Source organism: Balaenoptera acutorostrata, chromosome 7, assembly GCF_949987535.1.
Source record: "Balaenoptera acutorostrata chromosome 7, mBalAcu1.1, whole genome shotgun sequence".
NCBI classification, from domain to species: domain Eukaryota; kingdom Metazoa; phylum Chordata; class Mammalia; order Artiodactyla; family Balaenopteridae; genus Balaenoptera; species Balaenoptera acutorostrata.
In genome coordinates this window covers 15,500,910-15,523,527 of record NC_080070.1, presented here as the reverse complement: position 1 = coordinate 15,523,527, position 22,618 = coordinate 15,500,910, and the positions used below count along the sequence as shown (strand labels likewise).

At 48.1% G+C, this 22,618-nt stretch overlaps 1 protein-coding gene across 3 annotated transcripts in view; it reads right to left on the bottom strand.

Annotated features, from left to right (window-relative positions):
* KIAA1549 (KIAA1549 ortholog) overlaps positions 1 to 22,105 on the bottom strand; it is a 154,724-nt gene extending 132,619 nt beyond the window's left edge. For 2 of the 3 annotated variants that reach the window (XM_057549900.1, XM_057549902.1), the window contains exons 1-2: positions 21,744 to 22,105; positions 17,819 to 17,863 (exon numbers count right to left, since the gene is read on the bottom strand). In XM_057549900.1, coding sequence (XP_057405883.1) covers positions 17,819 to 17,863; positions 21,744 to 21,894 — 196 coding nt within the window. In that variant the 5' untranslated portion in view covers positions 21,895 to 22,105. The remainder of the gene's footprint in view (positions 1 to 17,818; positions 17,864 to 21,743) is intronic. The other variant, XM_057549901.1, reaches the window with a different exon arrangement.
* Positions 22,106 to 22,618: the final 513 nt, after the last annotated feature.

Below are 22,618 nucleotides of genomic sequence, written 5' to 3'. Positions count from 1 at the left end.
TGTTAGATCAGGAGATGGGGGACTAAGGCGGGGAAAAGGAGAAGCCGCAGGTGGAAGGCAGGTCCAGCAACCCAGGGCGAGAACAGGGAGACAACAAAGCCATGGAGCACTCGAGCTGCGATGCCCAAGAGGCTGATGACGCCACAGGAAAGACCCCCAAACAGATCAGCCAGGACTCATTAAGTCACCACCCACTCCACGCTCCTCTGAAGCGCCCTCGGGTGGCCCCTCCACCTCTTCATACCAACACTGACAGGCCCCCACCATGTGCCAGAGACAGCACCAGACCTCTGGGATCTGGAGACACTGTCCCTGTCCCCGAGTTGCTCCGAGTCTGACAGTAAAAACAAAATTAAAAATAAGCCGCTGTAAGAGTTTGTGTGAGAGGATGAGAAGTTCTGTAGCTAGACAGTGGCGATCGCTGCACAACAACGGGAGCGCTAATACCCTGAAAAACTGTACCCTTAACCATGGTTAAAGAGTAAATCTTATGTATTCTTACCACGATAACCAATCAATCACTGTAATACCCGGTGGGAACAGTCAAATAGAGACAATGAACACAGCTGTGGCACAAAGAAGGCTCAGGAAAGAGGTGCTTAACAAAGGAAAGACAGCTGGGGCTGGACCCTGAAGGCTGAGCAGAGGGGATGTTCAAGAAAAGAGCCTGTGTTCTTCCAGCTCCCATCCTCCCACCCCCAGATCATACCCTCAGTCACCCAGGATCACATCATCCCCGGTGTGGCCAAGATTCCCACCGCCAAACACCTTCTGACTCCTGGGCTCTGGATCTTGAAAGGTATGCACAGGGTAGTGACCCTGTTATGGGTGAACACCTGTTCATGATGAGATGAAATAGAATACAACCAGACAACACGGCTGGGAAGAAACAATAGTCCTGGCCAGGTATTCTCCTTCTGGAAAATTGCTGAACTACACAAACTATAAATCTGTTTCTAAAATCCCCAAACAGAGGGCATATTTTGGAATAGTTATTCTGGAAAGCATTCTGGTTTACACACACACACACACACACACACACACACACACACACACATGGCTTTTCCTTTTTGACCCAGTTATTCTCCTTCTATAAACCCATCCTAAAGGAAGTAACCAGAAGCTCAAAGATCTATGTACAAAAAGGTTCATCAGAGCATTGTATAAAATGGCAAGGATGAGTGCCAATATAGATACCAAACCAAGAATGGCTTGAAAAATTCTGCTCTGCAAAGAACTACTATGCATCCATCAAGAAATATTTTAAGGAATATGTAATAGCATGCAAAATGTTTATAAGAAAATGAAAATTGCAATATGGAAAATTATATAGATAGTATGATCCCATTTTATGAAAAAGTCTATTTTATATACCTGTATGTACATTTTTTAAAAGATGAGAAAGACGCATATCAAACTGTTCATGAAATACTATAGTTATTGTTAGATGGTAGAAATAAAGGTGTTTATTTTCTTCTAAATATATTTCCATATTTTCCAAAGAATATATAAATGAGTATTATTTATCATCAGAGACAAATATACTTTTCTTACCCCAAGACAGAAGGAATCAACGATATGCAGGAAACTTGGACATTGACAGTATTAAATTTAAAATGACATTTAACATCCACAGGGGTTTAAGTTCAAGGACTAGGTCTGGGACAAAGACGCAGTTTTGAGGCTCAAATGTATAGAGGTGACTCCTAGGGCCAAGATACTGATTAAAATCTTTAAGAAAGAAAAGAGGGTCTGAAAAGAGTTCTGAGTTAGGATTCAGGAAGAGGGAGCAGCAGTGAAAGATAAAAGAAAGTCTAGCTTTAAGAAGCGGCTGATGAGTCCAGGGTACTGCATTCACTGAGTCATTATTCTGGTTCACTCAATCGCTCATACAATCACATATCCATTCAATCATTCATTGACAGGATCATTCTTTTCTTCAGTCACCCATTTAAGTAGTCAACAAACATTCACTGAGGGCCAGGCATAGTGCTAGGCAGTGAGGACACAAAGACAAAAAAATGCACCATTTTTCTACCCTCAAGAAGCTTCCAATCTAATTAGAAACAAATACTGCTCAGAGTGGTCAGTGCCATTATAGGGGTGCGTGTGGACCGATGGCGTCTAAACCATTCTGGAATTTCTGGAAGGCTTCCTGAAGGAGGTGATATCTGGGCTGAGATTTTTGAGGAGGGAGAAAAATCAGGCAAATGAGGAAGAGAAAAAGCATTCTAGCAGAAGGAACAGCATAGGGACAGCATGTGCAAAGGCACTGAGACATAAAGAACTCAGTGTAGTTCCGCTTAGGGGAATGACCATATGGCCAGAGCAGTGTGGTGGAGAGGCAGAAAATGAGGCAGGAAAGGGGGGGAAGCCTGCTCCACTATTATAGGCAGATCGAGAAAAATGAAGATTGAACAAACCAAGGACACTGCCATCTGTGGCATCACACTGCCCTTCTGATCAAATGAACTTAGTGAACACGCTGACTAGGAACAGAGCCAAGAGGCCCATGAACGAAAACACAAGCAGAAACCCAAAGTCAACTGATAAATCTCAGCCAACTACGTTGTTAACGCATGTAACTCTGAACCCCATTCACATCCTGTATCACTCGCTGCCCTGACCTTATCTCTGCTGTCCCTCTATTTTCTCTCCCTCTTCCACCCTCTACTATTCAGCCTTCCTTCCCCCGCGCATTTTATCTCCAAGCACCCAGGCACTCTGCTAAAGGCATGGACTCCTGAGTTTGTCTACAAAATTAAACATTTATTTCCATGTATCTATCTATAGGTGTATCGGTGTATGTACCGCTATTAACCTGTATACCTGTACACATGAGGCTTCTTTATGTACTCACGTGTCTTTGTGTATGCTGTATTTGTGAAAATGTCTGTTAATACATATTTCTGTCCTTCCTCATCTTTGCCTGAATGTCTTCCTCTGGGTGTACGTACGCGCATGTTTCCCTGTGAGTACGTGTGTATACAGCTGAACAGATGTGCCGAGCATGAGTGGGCATGTGACGCACACGCAGGCCACAGGAGTGGGCATCTGCAGCTTCAGCCTGCGTGGCATCCACTCCCCCAGTCTTGCTTCGGGGAACACTCCCTCCACCATGATCGAGGTACCATTGTCACCCAAGATGCCCATTCCCTCATGGTCAAGGGATGGGCACCTAACCCAAGCCCCAGGCTCTCCCCCCAGAATTGGAATCTTGAACAGAATTATAATAAAGGCTGAAATTCATCCTGTTGGCTGTGCCCTAAAGGAACAGTCTCCGACTCCTACAGCCTGGTTCCTGAAGGTATGGGCCCTGGGGCATCTTGTCAGGGCCACAGAAGTAGGAATTGACACACACATGAACATTTACATAACTTCCCAGCTGTAAAGTTCTGTGATTCAGGAACTATTTTACAACCTGTCACACACTTCCCATGACAACGGCTTTGCCCGGGATTATTTTTAAAACTGTGTTTCTCCCTCCCCCGTTCAGTTTCTTGCTGCCTCACTCTCCCACCAGCTATTCTTCCTCTCCCAGCTCCAGAGAGGACCGGCTTCTGCCTAGTCACCCTTAACTAATGTGGACGGCAGACACTTCTGGATCACTCACCAACAATCCAATATGACCCAAACAATGTGGCAGAGCTCAGAAACTGCTCCTGTTCAGGTAGGCACATAAGTTACACTACTAGAGAAGTACACATTTGTTTTTGCACTGTGGCCAAAAGTTCTAACCCATAATTTTTTAACCAAATAACCTTAGTAGTAGTATAAAAATCTGGTGTATATTAATGTATTCCCTCTTGGCAATTAGCCAACAATCAAAACTAAAAGACTACCAGAAATCATGACCATAAACAACTAGAAAAAGTACCATTGATCCATCCATTCACTCACTCATTTACTAGTGCTGGGCACTGTGGAATACACGTGACTCTAACAGGGACCCCACCGTAGGAAAACGGAATGAAGGTGTGTGGCCGAGGGGCCCAAACTGCACAGGGCAGAGAGTCTTTGTATTTATTTCCCATAAAAAGCCTGCAATTAGAACCCAGATTTTATAAATGCAGAAAATGTAATCATTGTTATGATCATTTTTAACGCTGACATTGGCTATCAATTATTTCAGCATGAAATATGTCTTGAATGTTTGGTTACAAAATAAGATTTATTTAAATTTATGTTAAATTAGAAACATTTTTCTCTTGATTAGATGATCCATTAACAAATCTCTTTATAAAATTATGTAAATGTTACTGTCAGAGTTACAAGTTAGTAAATTCCAAAGAGCTAAACTGCAGGGTCAAAGTGTATATGATGATCACAGAGCAACTGTGTAGAGAACTGTGTCTCTGAGCCAGACATGATCCGTCTTTAAACACTCAAGGACTAATAATTTTCAATTCCAAATGTCATGGCTGTGTTGTATCAGGTCAGTGCTCAGGACTAGAGGACAAAGATAGAAAAGACTACCAGTTTCCTGACATGGATAAAATCTGGTCTGGTCAGAAGCTTCAAAAGTTAATCCAAGGGCTTCCCTGGTGGCGCAGTGGTTGAGAATCTGCCTGCCAATGCAGGGGACACGGGTTCGAGCCCTGGTCTGGGAAGATCCCACATGCCACGGAGCAACTGGGCCCGTGAGCCACAACTACTGAGCCTGCGTGTCTGGAGCCTGTGCTCTGCAACAAGAGAGGCTGCGATGGTGAGAGGCCCGCGCACCGCGATGAAGAGTGGTCCCCACTTGCCACAATTAGAGAAAGCCCTCGCAGAGAAATGAAGACCCAACACAGTCATAAATAAATAAATAAATAAATAAAAGAACGTGAATTTCTTAAAAAAAAAAAAAGTTAATCCAAGATAGGGTGAATCAAAGCAGGAATTAGAGTGATGTCCCAGGCTCAATTGCTCAAAGGCTGACCAATTGAGGGGGGCTACCAGGGTCCAGGAGAAACAGAAATTAACCCCTGGAACTCTGTGGCATGGGAGATAGTACAGATGATGTGTCAGAAAATACACACTAAAATGTTTCCAATCCCAGCAGAAGGCTGAACCTCCCAGACACTCAGGCTGCAGCCCAGGCAGCAGTGGCAGGCACCTCACGGGAGTTTACCTAGAGCCCTCCTGGAGGTAGAGCTGTTTCTTCCGTATGGACTGTGCTTTTCTCAAGAAATGCTTTCTAAGGCACTGCAGAACTAGGAAGACAAGTGGAGGTGCCTTCCGGACTTTCCAAAGCGATCAAACTATTATGAAGATATACTCCTATGAATCAGTCAAAGTCTCCAGGAACATAATTGGTCGGAGTGCTGGGAAACTGCAAGAGCACTACAGACGCCATACAACAAGGTCAATTAAAGGGAATGGATGGACACACAATGCAGCCTCTCCCTCAGTGCCTTCATAACCAGACGGGCCCCATGCAGGCCATCAGCATGACCTCAAGAGCCAAAGCCATCTCCCCCTCCCTATGACCTGGGTGACAGCCAATGCCCACACCCCTCAGCCCACCAAAAAGAGCAGAGTCTCTTCTGGGGGCACAGCAGGTGGCTGAAATCCAATTCTAAGTTGTCCTAAAAGCTGTCTCAAGACTTGAAGTTTGGCACTTGAAGGGTACTTTAAATAGGCACCCAGTTAAAGGGCAAGAAACATCTATAGGGTCAATGGAGGGGGATTTTTTTCAAATCATTGATGGAAATGCTGCTTTTTGAGAGCCACCAGGGAAATCTTGTAAGACTGAAGCAATCATAGCAGCAGCTGGATAGAAAATAGATGTATTAAATCAACTATACATCAAGATAAAGTTAAAATTAAAAAAAAAAATAGATCTATTATACTCTTACGGGCTGAAAGAGCCACTATAGAACCAGTCCCAAGATGTAGCTTCTCTACCTGACAACCCTGCCGCAGAAATCCCCACAGGACTGAGGGGGGGGGTGGGTGCTGCTGTACACAAATGACCCTCGCCTCCGTGGGCCCTCGACCATTCACACACAATCACTTTACAGCTCCCTGCGCTACTCCTTCTGCTATGGTCCACTGACCCTACAGTTATAAACCACTTTTTGCACAAAGCTCAACCTGCTCCTGCCCCATCGCACTGAAGTGATGACCATCCTACTGTCAAAAAGAAATGAGGTGGGCTTCCCTGGTGGTGCAGTGGATAAGAATCTGCCTGCCAATGCAGGGGATACAGGTTCAATCCCTGGTCCAGGAAGATCCCACATGCCGCGGAGCAACTAAGCCCATGCGCCATAACTACTGAGCCTGCGCTCTAGAGCCCGTGAGCCACAACTACTGAGCCCACGTGTCACAACTACTGAAGCCCGCACGCCTAGAACCTGTGCTCCGCAACAAGAGAAGCCACCGCAATGAGAAGCCCGCGCACCGCAACGAAGAGTAGCCCCCGCTTGCCTCAACTAGAGAAAGTCCGCGCACAGCAACGAAGACCCAACACAGCCAAAAATAAATAAATAAATAATAAATAAATATTAAAAAAAAAAAAGAAATGAGGCGACCAGACATTAAGTTCCTCAATGGCATCATCCCCCCGCCCCTCACCTGCACCCACCCACACCTGCACCCACCCTCACCTGCACCCACCCACACCTGCACCCATCACTCCCTCTGTCCCATCTGTCTCAGCGGAAGAGGCACCATTCTTCCTGTCCAAGAATGCTCCGGAGTCTGAATCCCTCCTCTCCCAGTTACTAGTTGTGTGACCTAAGGCGAGCTACTTCACCTCCTTGTATATCAGTTTCCTCATCTGTAAAATGGAGTTAATAATTGTAGCTGATAGGGTTGTTGCCAGGACTAAATAAGTTAATGCAATTAATACATGTCGAGTGGCTAGAAGAATGCCTGGCATATGGTAAGTGCACATTAAATGTTGGTTAGCTATTATAATTCCTATTGCTTTTATCATTTATTTCTGTCTCTTCTGAGAACTTGCCCTGGTAATTGCACCTTTTTCCCCATTATCTTCAACCAATTTGTGCTTGTGGTAGATAATCTCCAAAGATGATCACCATCAATTCATAAGCACATGCTTTTCCATCCACCAATGGGTAGATCCTATTCCCTCCCACCTCTTGAATCTGGGCTGGCCTTGTGACTTGCTCTGACCAAGACAATGCAGCAGGGGAACTTTCAAGCCCCAGACGGCAGCTTCTGCTGCGTCCCTCTTGGAAACCAAATATGACAACCTACTACCCTGAGACCACTTCTCTTTGAGAAAGCCCAAGACAGTTACATGGGAAGAGAGAGGGAGGGTACATGGAAGAGCACGAAGATACTAGACATGTGAGGGACACCCTCGTGGACCTTCCAGCCCAGTCCCAGTACCAACCACACTCAGCCAAGTCAGTGACCTCAGGCCAGGCTACATGAAGCAGAAGAATCACCCATCTGAGCCCTGTCCAAATTCCTGACCCACAGAATCACTAGAAATAAAATACCATTATTGGTTTAAGCCATTCAATCTTGATGTGATTTGTTATGCAGTAAAAGATAATTGAAAAAATGCTCCCCTTCAGCACTAAAAGAATGCTCCCTCGTACATCCCATCTTAAAACAAAATATCCCACACAGTTCTTCCATCCTACATTTACTACCAGTTACTGACTTCTTTATATCACCACTGCAGTCCTCTATTATAACACTTAGCATACTGCTGGATAGTTATTTATGTATAGTACTATCTCTCCTACTGGACTGAGTTCCTTCAGGGCCATGACTGACTGCCATGTTTATCTTAGTATCCCCACATCCAGCATCGCACTCAGCAAGTGGTGGTGAGTGCTCAAAAAAGTGTTAGCTGAATAATGCATGCATGTGTGAATGAATGGGACCTCCATACATCTGGTCTACCTGCAGACATGCATTCTGGCACTGGAAACCCAAGACAAATATGGAAGAAAACATAGGATCCAAGAAAGCAAAATTTCAAGAACCGGATTCAAAAGATGCAGGAAAGAGATAAAGGGAAAGATCAGCATGGTGAAGCCAGAAGCCACAAACTGAAAGCCACTGAGATTTGAGGGTTGTTTCTGCAGCACAACTAGTTTATCCTAACTGATAGAATACATATTCTACAATTATATGTTGTTTTGTTCTCATGAGGAGCTGAACCCTAAATTGGAAGAGGGAGAAGAGGAACTTGAAGGATGTCAATGGTCAAAGTCTATATACACTGTGATTTAAAAAAAAAAAAAAAAAAGAACAGTTTCAGGCCTAAGATTTCTGGAAATTATTTAGAAGGTTAAACTTTAACACCAGATCCAGGCAAGAACTCAAGGTGTTAAGACTGCTGTGTTTTATGAAGAACTAAAAAGGCTCAAGGGGCATATAAAACAATGGAAGTAGGACAGCTTGGTGCACTGGTTGGGATTAAATGTATTTATTTTAAGGTATCGACTTCCTTCCACCAAAATTTCAAAGTTAATGAGAAATTGATTTTTAAACCGGTGGTATACACCAGTTTATTAATAAAGAGGATGTATCACAACCACACACTCTGCTGTCAGAAACAAGCTACAGAAAAATAGTACAGTTGAAACAAAGTAGAAATAGTATCAAAACCACAAGGATATGATCCAGGACATGATAAGACAGAGGAAATTCGGTAAGATAATGTCACTTGGTATTAGGAAAACGATTACCCTCTGTGCTGGAGGATATGGAATATGGGCTCATAATATGAATTTTAACTTTCTGAAATTTTCTATTTTTGAAATTTTTAATTTTTAATCTGCTGAAGTAAAACAAAATGGCACCTTCACATAATACCCTAACTTTCAAAAGCCTGCTTCCTTCATTTCTCTTAACCAATATTTGATGAGCACCTTCTTCTTTGTGCCCGGCCTTGGGTGTGCCTTCACAGCCAGGACTTCTGACACAGGCAGGGGGCTGGCGAGGGGCCACAGGTGGCTCTGACTGCAGCTCTGGATCCACAGAGCTTACTCTACCAAGCAAGCAAAGCCTGTGAGTGGGCATTTCAAGGGCAGAGATCATAGAGTCATTCTCTAACATGGACCCAGAGCGAAGGAAACTCCCAGGGTGAGGAGGACTCGCACTAGTTGTGTGACCTTAAGCAAGTCTGTGAGCCTCTCTAACCTCTATTTTCCTCATCTGTAAAATGGGGATAACAATAGTGCCTACCTCATGGAGTTGCTGTATGGATTAAACATGATACATTGCGCCTAGCACAATGTTTGGCACACGGCTAGCGCTCTGTAATTGTTGGGTATTATTATTCCCAGGTCAGCCCTGAGATTTCTGCAAGGGAAACCAGAGAAAGGAAGGCAAAGGGGACCTCAATCAAAGGCCTGAGTGCCTACTAACAAGCAAGGAAATGCAAAAGAGATATTTTTTAAAGTAGATATTTTTTACCTATGAGTTTGGCAAAGATAATACAGATTGGTAACAGCCTATATTATGGAAAGGTAGAAGCAAAACTGGCACTCAGATTCATCGCTAGAAAGAATGTTGATTGCTTCAATCTTTCTAGAGAGCAATTTGGCAATATATACCAAGATGGAATACATGAATACTGCCTAGTCCAATAGTTCTATTTCCAGGAATTTATGCTAAGGAAATAATTGGAAAAGTGTGCCAAGATATATGTACAAAGATGCCCATAGAAGTGGGGTTTTTTTGGTTTGGTTTTTTTTTAATTTAATTTTATTTATTTATTTATTTATTTTTGGCTGCACTGGGTCTTCGTTGCTGCGCGTGGGCTTCTCATTGCGGTGGCTTCTCGTTGCAGAGCACGGGCTCTAGGTGCGCGGGCTTCAGTAGTTGTGGCTCGCAGTCTCTACAGCGCAGGCTCAGTAGTTGTGGCGCACGGGCTTAGTTGCTCCGCAGCATGTGGGATCTTCCCGGACCAGGGCTCGAACCTGTGTCCCCTGCATTGGCAGGCGGATTCTTAACCACCGCACCACCAGGGAAGCCCAGCAGTGTTTTTTATCACAGCAAAAGTTGAAAGCAATATAATTACCCATCAATAGAGAACCGGGTAAATAAAGGATAGAATATCCACAACGCTGAGTAAAATCATGATGTGGATCTATATTTCCTGACAAGGGAAAGGTTCTGTGATAAAGTTGTGAAGTGACAAAAAGCGAGTCAGCAAACAACACGTAGAAGATGGCACTGTTCCTTCACGTGTATGTGTGTGTGCTTATATGTGTGAAAAAAAAAGTCTGAAAGGAGAAACACCAAATGTCATAGTGGTTATCTCGGAGTGGAAGGATCTGGGGTGATTTTCACTTTCTAACTCACATCTTTTGTACCATCGGAATTCATTAAATGTGCAACAAATCTGACGTGTTAAGTCTCGTCACATCACTCCTCTCATTCTAATTCCCACCCTACCTGGGGTGATGACCAGTCCCGTGACACCTATGACACTCCCACCCAACACCCACTTCCTCCCACTCCCCACCCCGATGTCTCCACTTTGGGTGCACTGGCCTCCTTCCCATCCCCCCACACAGGTACACTCCCACCTTTGTGCTGGCTGCTTCATCTGCAGGGAACACCGCCCCCCAAAGACCTGTCTGGCTCACCCTCTGGTCTCCTTCAAGTCTTAGAATAAATGTCACTGTTATGGCTTGAACCATGTCCCCGCCACCAAATTCATAGGTTGACGTCCTAACCCCAAATACCCCAGAATGTGACCTTATTTGGAAATAAGGTCACTGCAGATGTAAGTAGCTAAGATGAGGTCATACCGGTGTAGGGTGGGCCTCTAATCCAATGACTGTCCTTATAAAAAGGGGAAATTTGAATACCAACATGCACACAGGGAGAACCCCACGTGAAGACTGGAGTTTCGCTGCCACAAGCCAAGGCCTGCCAGAATCCAGCAGAGAGGCCCGGACAGATCCTCCCCACCCCTGCCCTTCAGAGGGAGCACGGCCCTGCAGACCTTGATCTGGGACGTCTAGTGACCAGAACGGTGCCGCAATAAACTTCTGGTGTTTAAGTCGCCGGGTTTGTGGCCCTTCGTTACGGAGGCCCCCGCAGCTAATACAGTCACCCTCTCCACGAGGCCTACCTCACCACCCAGATTCACACTTCAGCCCCTCACTCCCAAGCCCTTTACTGCTCCATTTCTTCACGGCATTTATCACCTAGTCACACATCATGTAATTACCTTTGTTCACTGATGCATCCCCAGGGCCCAGCACAGTGTCGGCCCAGAGGAGGCGCTCCAGAAAGATTTGCTGCACAGGTAAACAAACAACTCAGAACCAAACAGATCAAGTCTGGCCTGGCGGAGCTGACTGTCTAGTGGAGGGAGACGGAGAATAAACAGACCCGTGTAAGATGGTGATAAGCGCCGTGGAGACAAATCAGGGTCAGGTGCAAGGAATTATGGAGGGGCTGCTGTTTCTTGAAAATAGAGTTAGAGAAGGCCTCTCTGATGACGAGACTCGAGCAGAGACCTGAAGGAAGGGGCGCAGTAAACCATGGAGATCATGTCTGAGATAAGAATGTTCTAGGCAGAGAGAACAGTAAGTACACACAAGTGGAATGAACACATACCATTTTTACAATCAGAAAAAAAATAAAACTATTGTTAAGTCTGAAAATGCATCCAAATATTTAAAAGCCCAATTCCAAGGGAGAGGAAGAAGAATTCAGTTTTATAAATTCTTAAGACTCTATTCAGGCCCAGGATGAAAACTCCAACCCCTTCCTAGAGTCCCCTTCCCCAGCCCCATCCCCATCTCATCCTCCATCAAATGGCTTTCTCAACAATACAGGTGAGGTGAGGTGAGGTGAGAGGTGAGGTAAGAAGTGATGTATGAGGGATGAGGCAAGTGAGGTGAGAGATAAAGCATAAGGGGAAAGGTGAGGTGAGAGATAAAGTGTAAGGTGAAAGGTGAGGTTAGAAGTGAGGGATGAGGGATGAGGTGATGTGAGGTGATGTGAGGTGAAGTGGTCCTGAGGCTGAGAGGCCTGGAGATCCCTGATGGTGCCGCAGAGCCAAGTGCCGGAAATGTGGCTGCTGTCCTAGCCACCAGCTGCCGACCTGCCCCCATCAGATCTGGCCTCTGATGGTCTGCAGAGGCCTTCCCAACCCAGCCTGTCAGCTGCCTCAGCCGGCATGTTCCCACGCGAGCACCTGTCCTGTGTTCCTGCCCTGCCCCCAGGCCACTGTGGCTCCCAGCTCTGACGATACCCGACCAGCTAGTTCCTACTCTGCCTCACTTCGGTTTTTAATAACTGTAGTTTCTAAAAACCCACATAAGGGGCTTCCCTGGTGGCGCAGTGGTTGGGAATCCGCCTGCCAATGCAGGGGACACGGGTTCGAGCCCTGGTCCGGGAAGATCCCACATGCCGCGGAGCAAGTAAGCCCACGCGCCACAACTACTGAGCCTGCGCTCTGGAGCCCGCGAGCCACACTACTGAGCCCGCGTGCCGCAACTACTGAGCCCGCGTGCCGCAACTACTGAGCCCGCATGCCGCAACTACTACTGAAGCCCACACGCCTAGAGCCCGTGCTCCGCAACAAGAGAAACCACGGCAATGAGAAGCCCGCGCACCACAACGAAGAGTAACCCCCGCTCACCGTAACTAGAGAAAGCCCGCGCACAGCAACAAAGACCCAACGCAGCCAAAAATAAATAAATAAATGTTTTTAAAAAATAAAAACCCCCCATAACATAAAATTTACTGACTTAACCATTTTTAAGTGTTCAGTGGCATTAAGTCCATTTACATTGTTGTGCCACCAATCTCCAGAACTCTTTTCATCTTGCAAAACTGAAACTCTGCTCCCACTGAACACTAACTCCCCCTTCCCTCCTCCCCTCAGCCCCTGGCAGGCACCCCTCTACTTTCCGTCTCTGTGATTCTGACAACTCTAGACACCACAAAACTGGAGTCATACAGTTTTTGTCTTTTTGTGACTGTCTTACTTCACCTAGCATTAATGTCAAGGCTCATGCATGTTGCAGCCTGTGTGAGAACTTCCTTCTTTTGTAAGAAGGAATAATAACTCCCTTGTATGGACGGACCACATTTTGTTCATGTCTGTTGATGGGCACTTGAATTGCTTCCACGTTCACCTCACTTCTGACACCTGTTTGCTTCAGCTGCCTCCAGGTGCTTCTGTAATCCTCAGCTGTCACCACCAAGATCACTGCAGGGCCATGTAGGGCTGGACGAAAGGCCTCCAAACACGCCCAAGCCGAGGGGAAACACGGAGCAGGAGCAGTTCTCTGAGCGACGTGTCCCACCAGACGCCAGCCCAGTTCTGAACCCACGGCTGCCCCTTCCCTCAGTTTTCCCAACCAACTTGAAACCTGAATTTTTACGAGCTAAAGACTCCCCACTAACAGGCAACCACCAAAAGTCTTGGCAATGCACCCAACCTCAAGGAGACACTGCCTAGGCCAGAGCTTTTCAAACCTTAGTGTGCAGACAAATCACCAAGGCAGGCCCTTAAAAAGCAGATTCAGTAGATCCGGGCGGGACCTGGGTGCGGGACCTGGGTGCGTGCCTTTCTAAGGCGCTCCTGCGGGTGCTCCTGACGCTGCTCCGCGCAGCACGTGCAGAAGCAAAGGCCTAGCGACCTCCCCTCCCCCCCCCGCGCCCCCCCCCAAGTCCACACCTGTCTCCTGGGCTCGGTGCGAGTTCCCCTAGAAGCTGGCTGTGGAAGATTGTGTGTGTGTGTGTGTCTTCCCCATTTGAAGGCTCCCCAGCAGGATTTACCCAGCGTTTATAGCAGCCCTTCATGCTGTCTGGCTCCAAAGTTTTTTGTGTCTGTGTGTGTCTGTGTGTGTGTGTCTGTGTGTGTGTGTCTGGGTGTGTGTCTGTGTGCCTGTGCGTGTGTCTTCCCCCTTCGAAGGCTCCGCAGCAGGATTTCCCCAGCGTTTACAGCAGCCCTTCAGGCTGTCTGGCTCCAAAGTTAATCCCAGCACCCAAAACCACGGTGATGAAGGGTTCCTTCCCCAGGTCCCAACACGAGAACAAAGAAAGGAGCGGGGAGAGTTTCCCAATGGCTCCACAGGGCCGCGAACGCCTGCCCGTCACCAGGAGGAGGCCCCCGAGCCCTGACCTCCCGCCGAGACGTGCCACCCACCGCCCAGGACGGCTGTCACCCCCTCACGTTCCGCCGAGGCTCTGGGCCACCAGGGCCGCAGGAAAGGCAAGCAGAGCGCGCCTGCCCAGCCTGCTGCCGAGACAGGCCTCCCAACTGCGGCCGGGCCGTGCGCCGCCCGGCGATTCGTGCACTCACCTCCTCTCGATCTCCTCCGGAGACCAGTGGTGTTTCCTCAAGCTCCCGAGCCCCTCTCACACCTGCCTTCTTCTCAGAAGAGGGCCTCGTCCACCAGCCCCACGAACGGGGGGTCAGTCACCAGCCCCTCAGCCCATCTCTGCCCCCAGGTCTAGCGCCATTTCTCCTTCTGCTCTCCTCCACCCCAAAGTGAATCCCTCCAGGCCTTCCCTGGTGGCGCAATGGTTGAGAGTCTGCCTGCCAAGGCAGGGGACACGGGTTCGAGCCCTGGTCTGGGAGGATCCCACATGCCGCGGAGCAACTGGGCCCGTGAGCCACAACTACTGAGCCTGCGCGTCTGGAGCCTGTGCTCCGCAACGAGAGAGGCCGCGATAGTGAGAGGCCCGCGCACCACGATGAAGAGTGGCCCCCGCTCGCCCCAACTAGAGAAAGCCCTCGCACAGAAACGAGGACCCAACACAGTCAAAAATAAATAAATAAATAAAACTTAAAAAAAAAAAAAAACTAGGATTTGAAACTAAAAATTAAAAAAAAAAAGAAAAGAAAAGATGGTGGGAGCTTGAATGGGGGCGGCGGCAGTGGTGATGGAGAGAGGGGTGGGCAAAAGAAAGAGCCGCTTCCTCCCCATCACGGCGGTCACTTCCCTGTATTCACTGAGGACTCAGCGCCCAGCCTGCGGTCCTCTCACCTCACTCCCGCCAAATTCGGCAGCCACAGGTTATTCCCCCAAAGCCTGCATTCACGGTCCACTCCAACGACGGCCTCCCGCAGCCACACCGACCCGGGCTCCTTAACCAAGACTAGATCCACTTCCGAAACCTCAATCCCTCCAGCCCTCCGCCACCTCACTGCTACCACCCCTGGCTCTGCGATCTCACCTGCACCCCCTTTCTCAGTCCTTCTCCCACTGCTCTATCCACTGCTTCCCCTCCTTCCCCATCCAGCCCAGACCCCACACCGCGGCAGCCCCACCACAGATCCCTCCACTCCCCTTGGCCCTTCACCGCGCCTGCCCGAGATTCCCAACCCTGACTCCAGCCAACCGCCCACCTTCCCTGGCCACACACGGCCAGTCAGACGCTACAGGACAAACGGCATCACAGGTGCGCTGGCAACACTACAGATTTCTCCCATCACCTTAGGCTTCACTCCCAACCTTCCCCCGGTCCCCTCCAATTCCTTCCCCCATTGTTATTTCTCCCCCGCTCCCTATGGTGAGCCAGTCTGCCCACAGGAACTTCTTCACTTTGGGGGAATTATCCTTCAGTTACTTCTACTCTTTCTCAAATTTTCAACCACTGTATCTTTACTGATTCTTCCTTGAAGCCTATAAACATGACCAAGTCTATACGTTTTCAAAATTTCCATCAAGCCCACGCCACTATGAAGTTACAGGTGGCAAATCTGGTCACGTCACTTCCTTCTTGCTTAATCACCTGTAGGGGCTCCCATGGTTCTCATGAGCCTCCGAGTCTCACTCCACAGCCTGTGCTCTCGGTACTAGGTTTGTGAGGTGGGGTGGGAGTGGGGATCTAGGATGCAAGGGATCAGGAGAAAATGGGCACGGTGGGTGTCATGGGGGATGCAGGAGGGAAGAGTGGAGGAGGATTGTTTTAAAAAAAGAATTGAACACAATGGCCTTCAGTAGGTCACTGGGCTATAACATCTACAGGACAGTGAGACAGTGACACTCACAAACATTCAGTAGAAGCAGGACAGTTGCTATAACAAGTGCATTCCAAGGTATCCAACCTGTGGACCTGAAATATAAGAGCTAAAGGGAACTTGGAGATCATCTCAGCGACCCCTTATTACACTGATGAAATAACCCAGGACACGGTAACCTATCCACAGTCACACAGCAAGTCATTGGCTGAGAAGCGCACGTTCAGGTTTGTTAACTCACAGTTCAATGTGCTTTCCAACAAATCATGCTGCCTAAGCACATGAGAGAGAAATCATGTCACAGTGAGCTGCAGATGAAAGGTGGGTGGTCACAACTTGGAAACAAATTAGATCAGTGAGAACAGCATCTTCCTATCTGGGAGAATCAACCTAGTGTAATTATAATTACAGTAATTAGCTGCCTCTAGCACCCAAGGCACTGAGAGAAAACCTGTGGCTCCCAGGTCCGCGGTGACTTTTCACAACCCCTGGCTGGGTTCTGTTTTCAGGATTAAATGAGGCATTTCCTGACAAAGACTGCAGCAGCTGTTCCCAAGGGGCCAGGAGGTGAGGATTTAAAATGACGTCCTCTATGCCCTTTGATTCTCAACCCAAAGACAACCAAGCAAACAAGTTATAACCAAAAACAGTTTCAATGTCACGATTTTAAATCAATTGTTCTAACAGTTAAAAGACAATTGCAAGATATTAAGTGGTATATCCTCAAAATGCCATTAACTTTCAATTAGGGGTTTATGGTATCTGGATCATTGGTTCCAAGGTGAAAGTGCCTAAAAATCAGCTGTGAACTTGTTAAAAAGGAAGATTCTAATGTAGGTCAAGGGTGAGCCGCAGAAATCTAAATTCTTAACAAGCACCCACACGTCCCCAAGAGGCTCGAGGGATCACACCTTCGAAACATTTATCTAAGTCTTTGTTTATAGGATACTAAACCACTCAAAAAGTATAACAATATTCACCTCGAAAAGCTAATAATAAAATAGTGCATTAAGTAAGATAAAAATTTAACATGCCATGAAGCATAAATGCAATGAATAAAAAGAAAAACAAAATGGCAGATTTTGCTAATCAAAATAATCAAATTTCAAGATTATATAAAATTTAAAAGAAAATCCATTTGGAGGGGGAGAACACAACAAAAAGGAGAAAAAAAGGTTGCTATCTTTAATATATAAAGAAAAATTTTAAATATATATGTGTGTGTATATATATATATATCACAGGTAAATAAGCAAAAACAGAAAATTCGCAGAATACAAATACAAAATACACAAAAAATATTCAACTCAAGGGACTTCCCTCGTGGCGCAGTGGTTAAAAATCCGCCTGGCAATGCAGGGGACACGGGTTCGAGCCCTGATCCAGGAAGATCCCACATGCCGCGGAGCAGCTAAACCCGTGCGCCACAACTACTGAGCCTGTGCTCTAGAGCCCGTGAGCCACAACTAGTGAGCCCACCTGCCACAGCTACTGAAGCCCGTGCACCGAAAGCCCAGAAAGCCCGTGCTCCACAACAAGAGAAGCCACCACAATGAAAAGCCCACGCACGGCAACAAAGGGAAGCCCCTGCTCGCCACAACTAGAGAAAGCCCGCGTGCAGCAACAAAGACCCAACACAGCCAAAAATAATAAATAAATAAATAAATAAATTTATATTAAAAATTTCAACTCAAAAGTAATAAAAAATTAAAGCAACAAGAGTTTTAAAAATAATATTCAATGCTGGTTATGATGAAGTGAAACAGTGAACTGCATAAACTGCTTGGGTTAATTTCAGCATTACAGCCTTACATAAAAAGTTGATTCATTCAACAACCACCTACTGAGACACGTATTAGGCACCCAGCAGAGCCCACACACAAAGAAATATAGACAAAGCCTTACCTACATAGCTATTCATCATAGCATTATTTATAACAGCAGAAAAAGCTGGAAATAATAAGAGAATAATTAAGTAAATTATTAGGATGGAAACTGTTTTTTTTTTTTTTTTTTTTTTTTTTTTATTTTTTTTTTTTATTTTTTTTTTTTTTTTAATATGTGAGAGCTTTTCAAAGTCCTCTCTTTTTTTTTTTTTTTTAATTTATTTGTTTATTTGTTTATGGCTGTGTTGGGTCTTCGTTTCTGTGCGAGGGCTTTCCTTAGCCGTGGCAAGCGGGGGCCACTCTTCATCGCGGTGCGCGGGCCTCTCACTGTCACGGGCTCTCTTGCTGCGGAGCACAGGCTCCAGACGCGCAGGCTCAGTAATTGTGGCTCACGGGCCCAGTTGCTCCGCGGCATGTGGGATCTTCCCAGACCAGGGCTCGAACCCGTGTCCCCTGCATCGGCAGGCAGACTCTCAACCATTGCGCCACCAGGGAAGCCCTGGAAACTGTTTTTGAACAATATTTAATGAGTAGGGAAATGCTTAAGTTAAATATTGAGTGAAAAAAGTAAATACATATAATTCAGTTTTCTTTTTTTTAATGTTAACAAAGGAAAGAAAATTATTTACAGTGTTAGCTATAGGTTATGGGATTATGGATACCTGTTTTCTGTACTTTCCAATAATTTCCTAAGTTATCAATTTCATAACTCTTATTTTAAGAAAGACTTATCCCTGAATAAGATGAAGAAATGGGCACAATCCTTTCTTTTAATATTGTGGATGTAGGATCTCCTACAAGGACTCCATTCAAAAACAAGTCCAAAATACTACAATTTGTTTCCACAAGACCAAACTTATAAATGTTTAAACAAGCAAACAAAAAAGGGCACAATCAAAATGCTGAATGAAATAGAAATAGACAAGAAATCAATAAAACATAGAAGTTTAAATAAAGACTGAAATAAGGGGACCGGGCTTCCCTGGTGGCGCAGTGGTTAAGAATCCACCTGCCAATGCAGGGGACATGGGTTCGAGCCCTGGTCCGGGAAGATCCCACATGCCACGGAGCAACTAAGCCTGTGCGCCACAACTACTGAGCCTGTGCTCTAGAGCCCGCGAGCCGCAACTACTGAGCCCACGTGCTGCTACTGCTGGGCCCGCGTGCCTAGAGCCCGTGCTCCGGAACAAGAGAAGCCACCGGAACAAGAAGCCCACACACCGCAACAAAGAGTAGCCCCTGCTCGCTGCAACTAGAGAAAGCCTGCGCGCAGCAACGAAGACCCAACGCAGCCAAAAAATAAATAAATAAAATTTAAAAATAAAAAATAAATAAAAAAAAATAAAAATAAAAAAATAAGGGGACCAACTGGAGGGTAGACTCCATTTAACAAAAGTTAACAAGGAAAGACAAACCTGCGGAAGGAGGCGAGTTTGCAGGCAGCCACAGAAGGGACTAAAGCCTCACCTAGGAGACCCAAGGCAGGAGCAAGACATGCCACTTTCTGACTAATACCACTTACTCTTCAGAAACAGAACCACCACGGCAGGTTCGGCAAAGCCTCCCCCAGCCCCACTCCAATGGTGAAAATACAACACTCAGGAAGAGGAGCCAGAGGGTCCTGGTGGCACAGAGACAAGACGTGGACTGAAATGCAGCATCTCTTCAGGATCACCTGCCACTCACCATGCCCAGCTATCCTACATCAGGAAGCCACCCTCCACCAATATCACTCCTCTCAGCCTTCAAGTGGATCGGGGCCACCTTTAAGAGGTCTTCCTTAAGGAGCCCTTTCACTCACTGCCTTTCCTGCCTGGGGACAGTCCGTGCAGGGGTCTGCACCTGCTTATGCGCCGCTCTGGGTCTCCACCTGGACCCTTGAGGACAGGCGCTGTGTCCCTCCCCTTCTCAGTTCCTATCCTATGACCCAGCCTAGAAGCAGCTTTATTATTTTTATTTTCTGCATGCCTCAACCAGGGGAGCCCAATACACCAACCCGTGAAATGATGAAGTCTCTGCTTCCGTGCTGTCAGCTCTAGAGCGGAAATATAATTTCAAGTCACCAGGTTGAATATTTGTATTGGGGGTTAAGGAGGAACAGGAACAGACTTGTCCCGACGAGAAAGTTATGGAGGGACAGTACAAACAGCTCCATTTATTCTAAATTTATCAAGAGAATTACTTATATCATCCACAACATCTGCAGCACATCCAGATGGCCATGTTCACAGGGGGAAGCTGAAGAGAGGTTACATGCGTAGAGTCTGGAGTCAAACTAACCTAAACTCCTGAAGCCTTAGTTTTCTCACCTGTAAAATGAGTGTGATTGGATCATGTAAGTAAAATGCAGCACCTGGCACACAGCAAGCACTCAGTAAATGGGAACAATTAGCTTGCCGTGTCCCCCAGCAGATGAATCCATGAGTATCAGATGGGCTTGCTTTGTTGACTAACGCCAAGAGCCCTCTTCATGATTACCTCTTCTCATGGAAAGCCCTGGGTCTCTGCTCCTCTGGACACACAGGCTAGAACACTCAGAGGCAGGACTGAGAGCTGAGGGGCTAGGTCAGACAAAGCTGTTTGCACTCTCTGTGTACTGCCTGAAAGAGACCCACTTTGTCCCCCCAGCTCTGGTGTGACTCCCTGAGCAGGGCTCTACCCAGCTATAGGAAAGCTCTGAGGAGGTCTCAGGTGTGCCTAAGTCCACGGGTTAAGAGCCGTAAGGAGAATGGAAAAGAGATGAGTCTTCACCAACTAGCCTGTGACCTTGAGCAAGTCACTTCTCGGTCAGTTTCCTCTTCAGTCAGAGGAGCAGTTCCATTCTATGATCCCTTAAGTCCCTTCCTATGCTTTTTTGTCCCATCCTCTACGTGGCACTGGTTATAATTCCGACAGTGAGGTCCAGGGACACCTTCAAATGTGTTCCATTTCCTTCCAAAGCCACTTGCCAGTCCTCTGGCACTGCTCCCATGAGAAGGGAGGATTTGGAGTTGCTTCCACAGCTTTCTGGTTTTGTTCAGTGTGCACCAGCTCTGCGCACTGCTCACTCCACCTTTCCTGCCCCCAAAGTGGTCAAGTGTGTGTGTGTGCTGGGGCAATCACTGGCTTGCAGCATGTCATCTCAGAGATGGTTTCCAGACCATCCTGTGTGTAGGCTCGGGGTGGACAAATAAACATTTCAGAGAAGCAATATGAATTAAATCATTTCCTCAACAACAAAACCCGCCCACATGCTTCTTCATAAATCATGCCTCCTAATTCCACGCTAACAGTCAGTAAACTGCATCTATTATAAAAACAGCCCTTACTCCTTTCATGCCCTGACACTTAAGAATCACAATATTTTCACACTCTGTTGTATTAATGCCTTTGCAGAAGTAACAGCAATAGCTATTTCCCTGGAAAGATCCATGGCCAGGGCGCTTTCCAAGAGATACTCTTTGAATGTTCTTTGTGTCCTGGTGCACTGGGGGACACCGCCAGCTGCCTGCATCTGGGGGGACGCAGGGCCACCCAGAGTAATGCAATACTGTTTTAAAGCAAACACACCGAATGTACCCCTTCGCCCCGACAATAAAGTATTTCCAAAAATTTGATGTAACCACATTCATATAGCCACGCACAAATACAATTCCAGTGCCTGCGTTTTGCAGGGAAAATAAAGGCACATTCTGAGATGAAGCCACCAGACCCGCCACAGGCTCCCTGGATAACAGAATAGCTTTGCAGACCTTCAGCAAGACTGGCCAGAACCCGCTTGCTTTTTCGTATTATTTTCTGCGTGTCTTTATTTGCTGGGCCCAACAAGAATGGAAAAGCATCTCAAGAAAGGAGAGCGAGGGAGCGCTGGAGAATAAAAGAGGATGGGCGGGGAAAGCCGGATTTTGAAAATAGCAGCAATGAAGGAAGGCAGGGTCGCGCCGGAGGGTCTCCGCGGTGCTTACCTGGGGCACACGAGGCCGGCCGGGCCAGCAGCAGCAGCCAGAGGCCGGGGAGGAGCAGCCCCGAGCGGCGGCGGCGGGCGCGGCGGGCGGAAGGCCCGCGGCCGCTCGGCCCCGGGACCAGCGCGACCCCGGCGCGGGTCTTCCCCTCCATGGCCGCGCCTCGGCGTCGGCGCCGCGCCTCCGGCTGTCCCGGTCGGCGCCCCGGCCCGGCCTCGCGGTTCAGCGCTCTCAGGCCCGGGAGGGGCGGCCGCTGCGGCGGCGGCTGCTGGGACGGGGCGCCGCGCACCGGCGCGGAGGGAGGCCGGCGAGGCGGGGGCTGGCCGGGGGCCGGAACCGCGGACGGACGGGGGCCGCCAGCCGCACGCCGGCCTCGCCGCTCCGCCCCCTTCGGAGCCTCCAAGCCGCTGCCCGGCAACGCGCGGGCCCGGGCGCGGGCAGGCGAGCACCACCTCCCGGCCGGCCGGGCTCCTGCCTGCGGGGCTGCCGGCTGCAGGCGCGGGGCGCGGGCGCACGGGGGCTGCGCGGCGCGGGGTCAGAGCCCGGCCCGCCCCCGGGATCCGCCTCCTGGGAGGGGACGCGCGGGACGCTGGAGGCCTGGGCCCGGCCGGCGGCCGGCGCCGCCGCGACCCGCACGGAACACCGGGTCCGCCGCCCTGATGGCCCGGCGCGTCCCGCCCCCGGGGGCGCCCGCACGGAGGGAGGCCCACGAGGAGGGGTCAGAGCCGGAAAACCTGGCCGGCGCGAACGTGACGGGCTTCTCGCTCCTCCTCTGGCTCGAGTCTGTGCGGGGCAGCAGGTGTGAGTGGGGCGCCTGCGTTGGTAGGACAGCCTTCGGGGACAAAGCGAGGGAAAGGTAGGGCTCCCTTCCCAGGAGC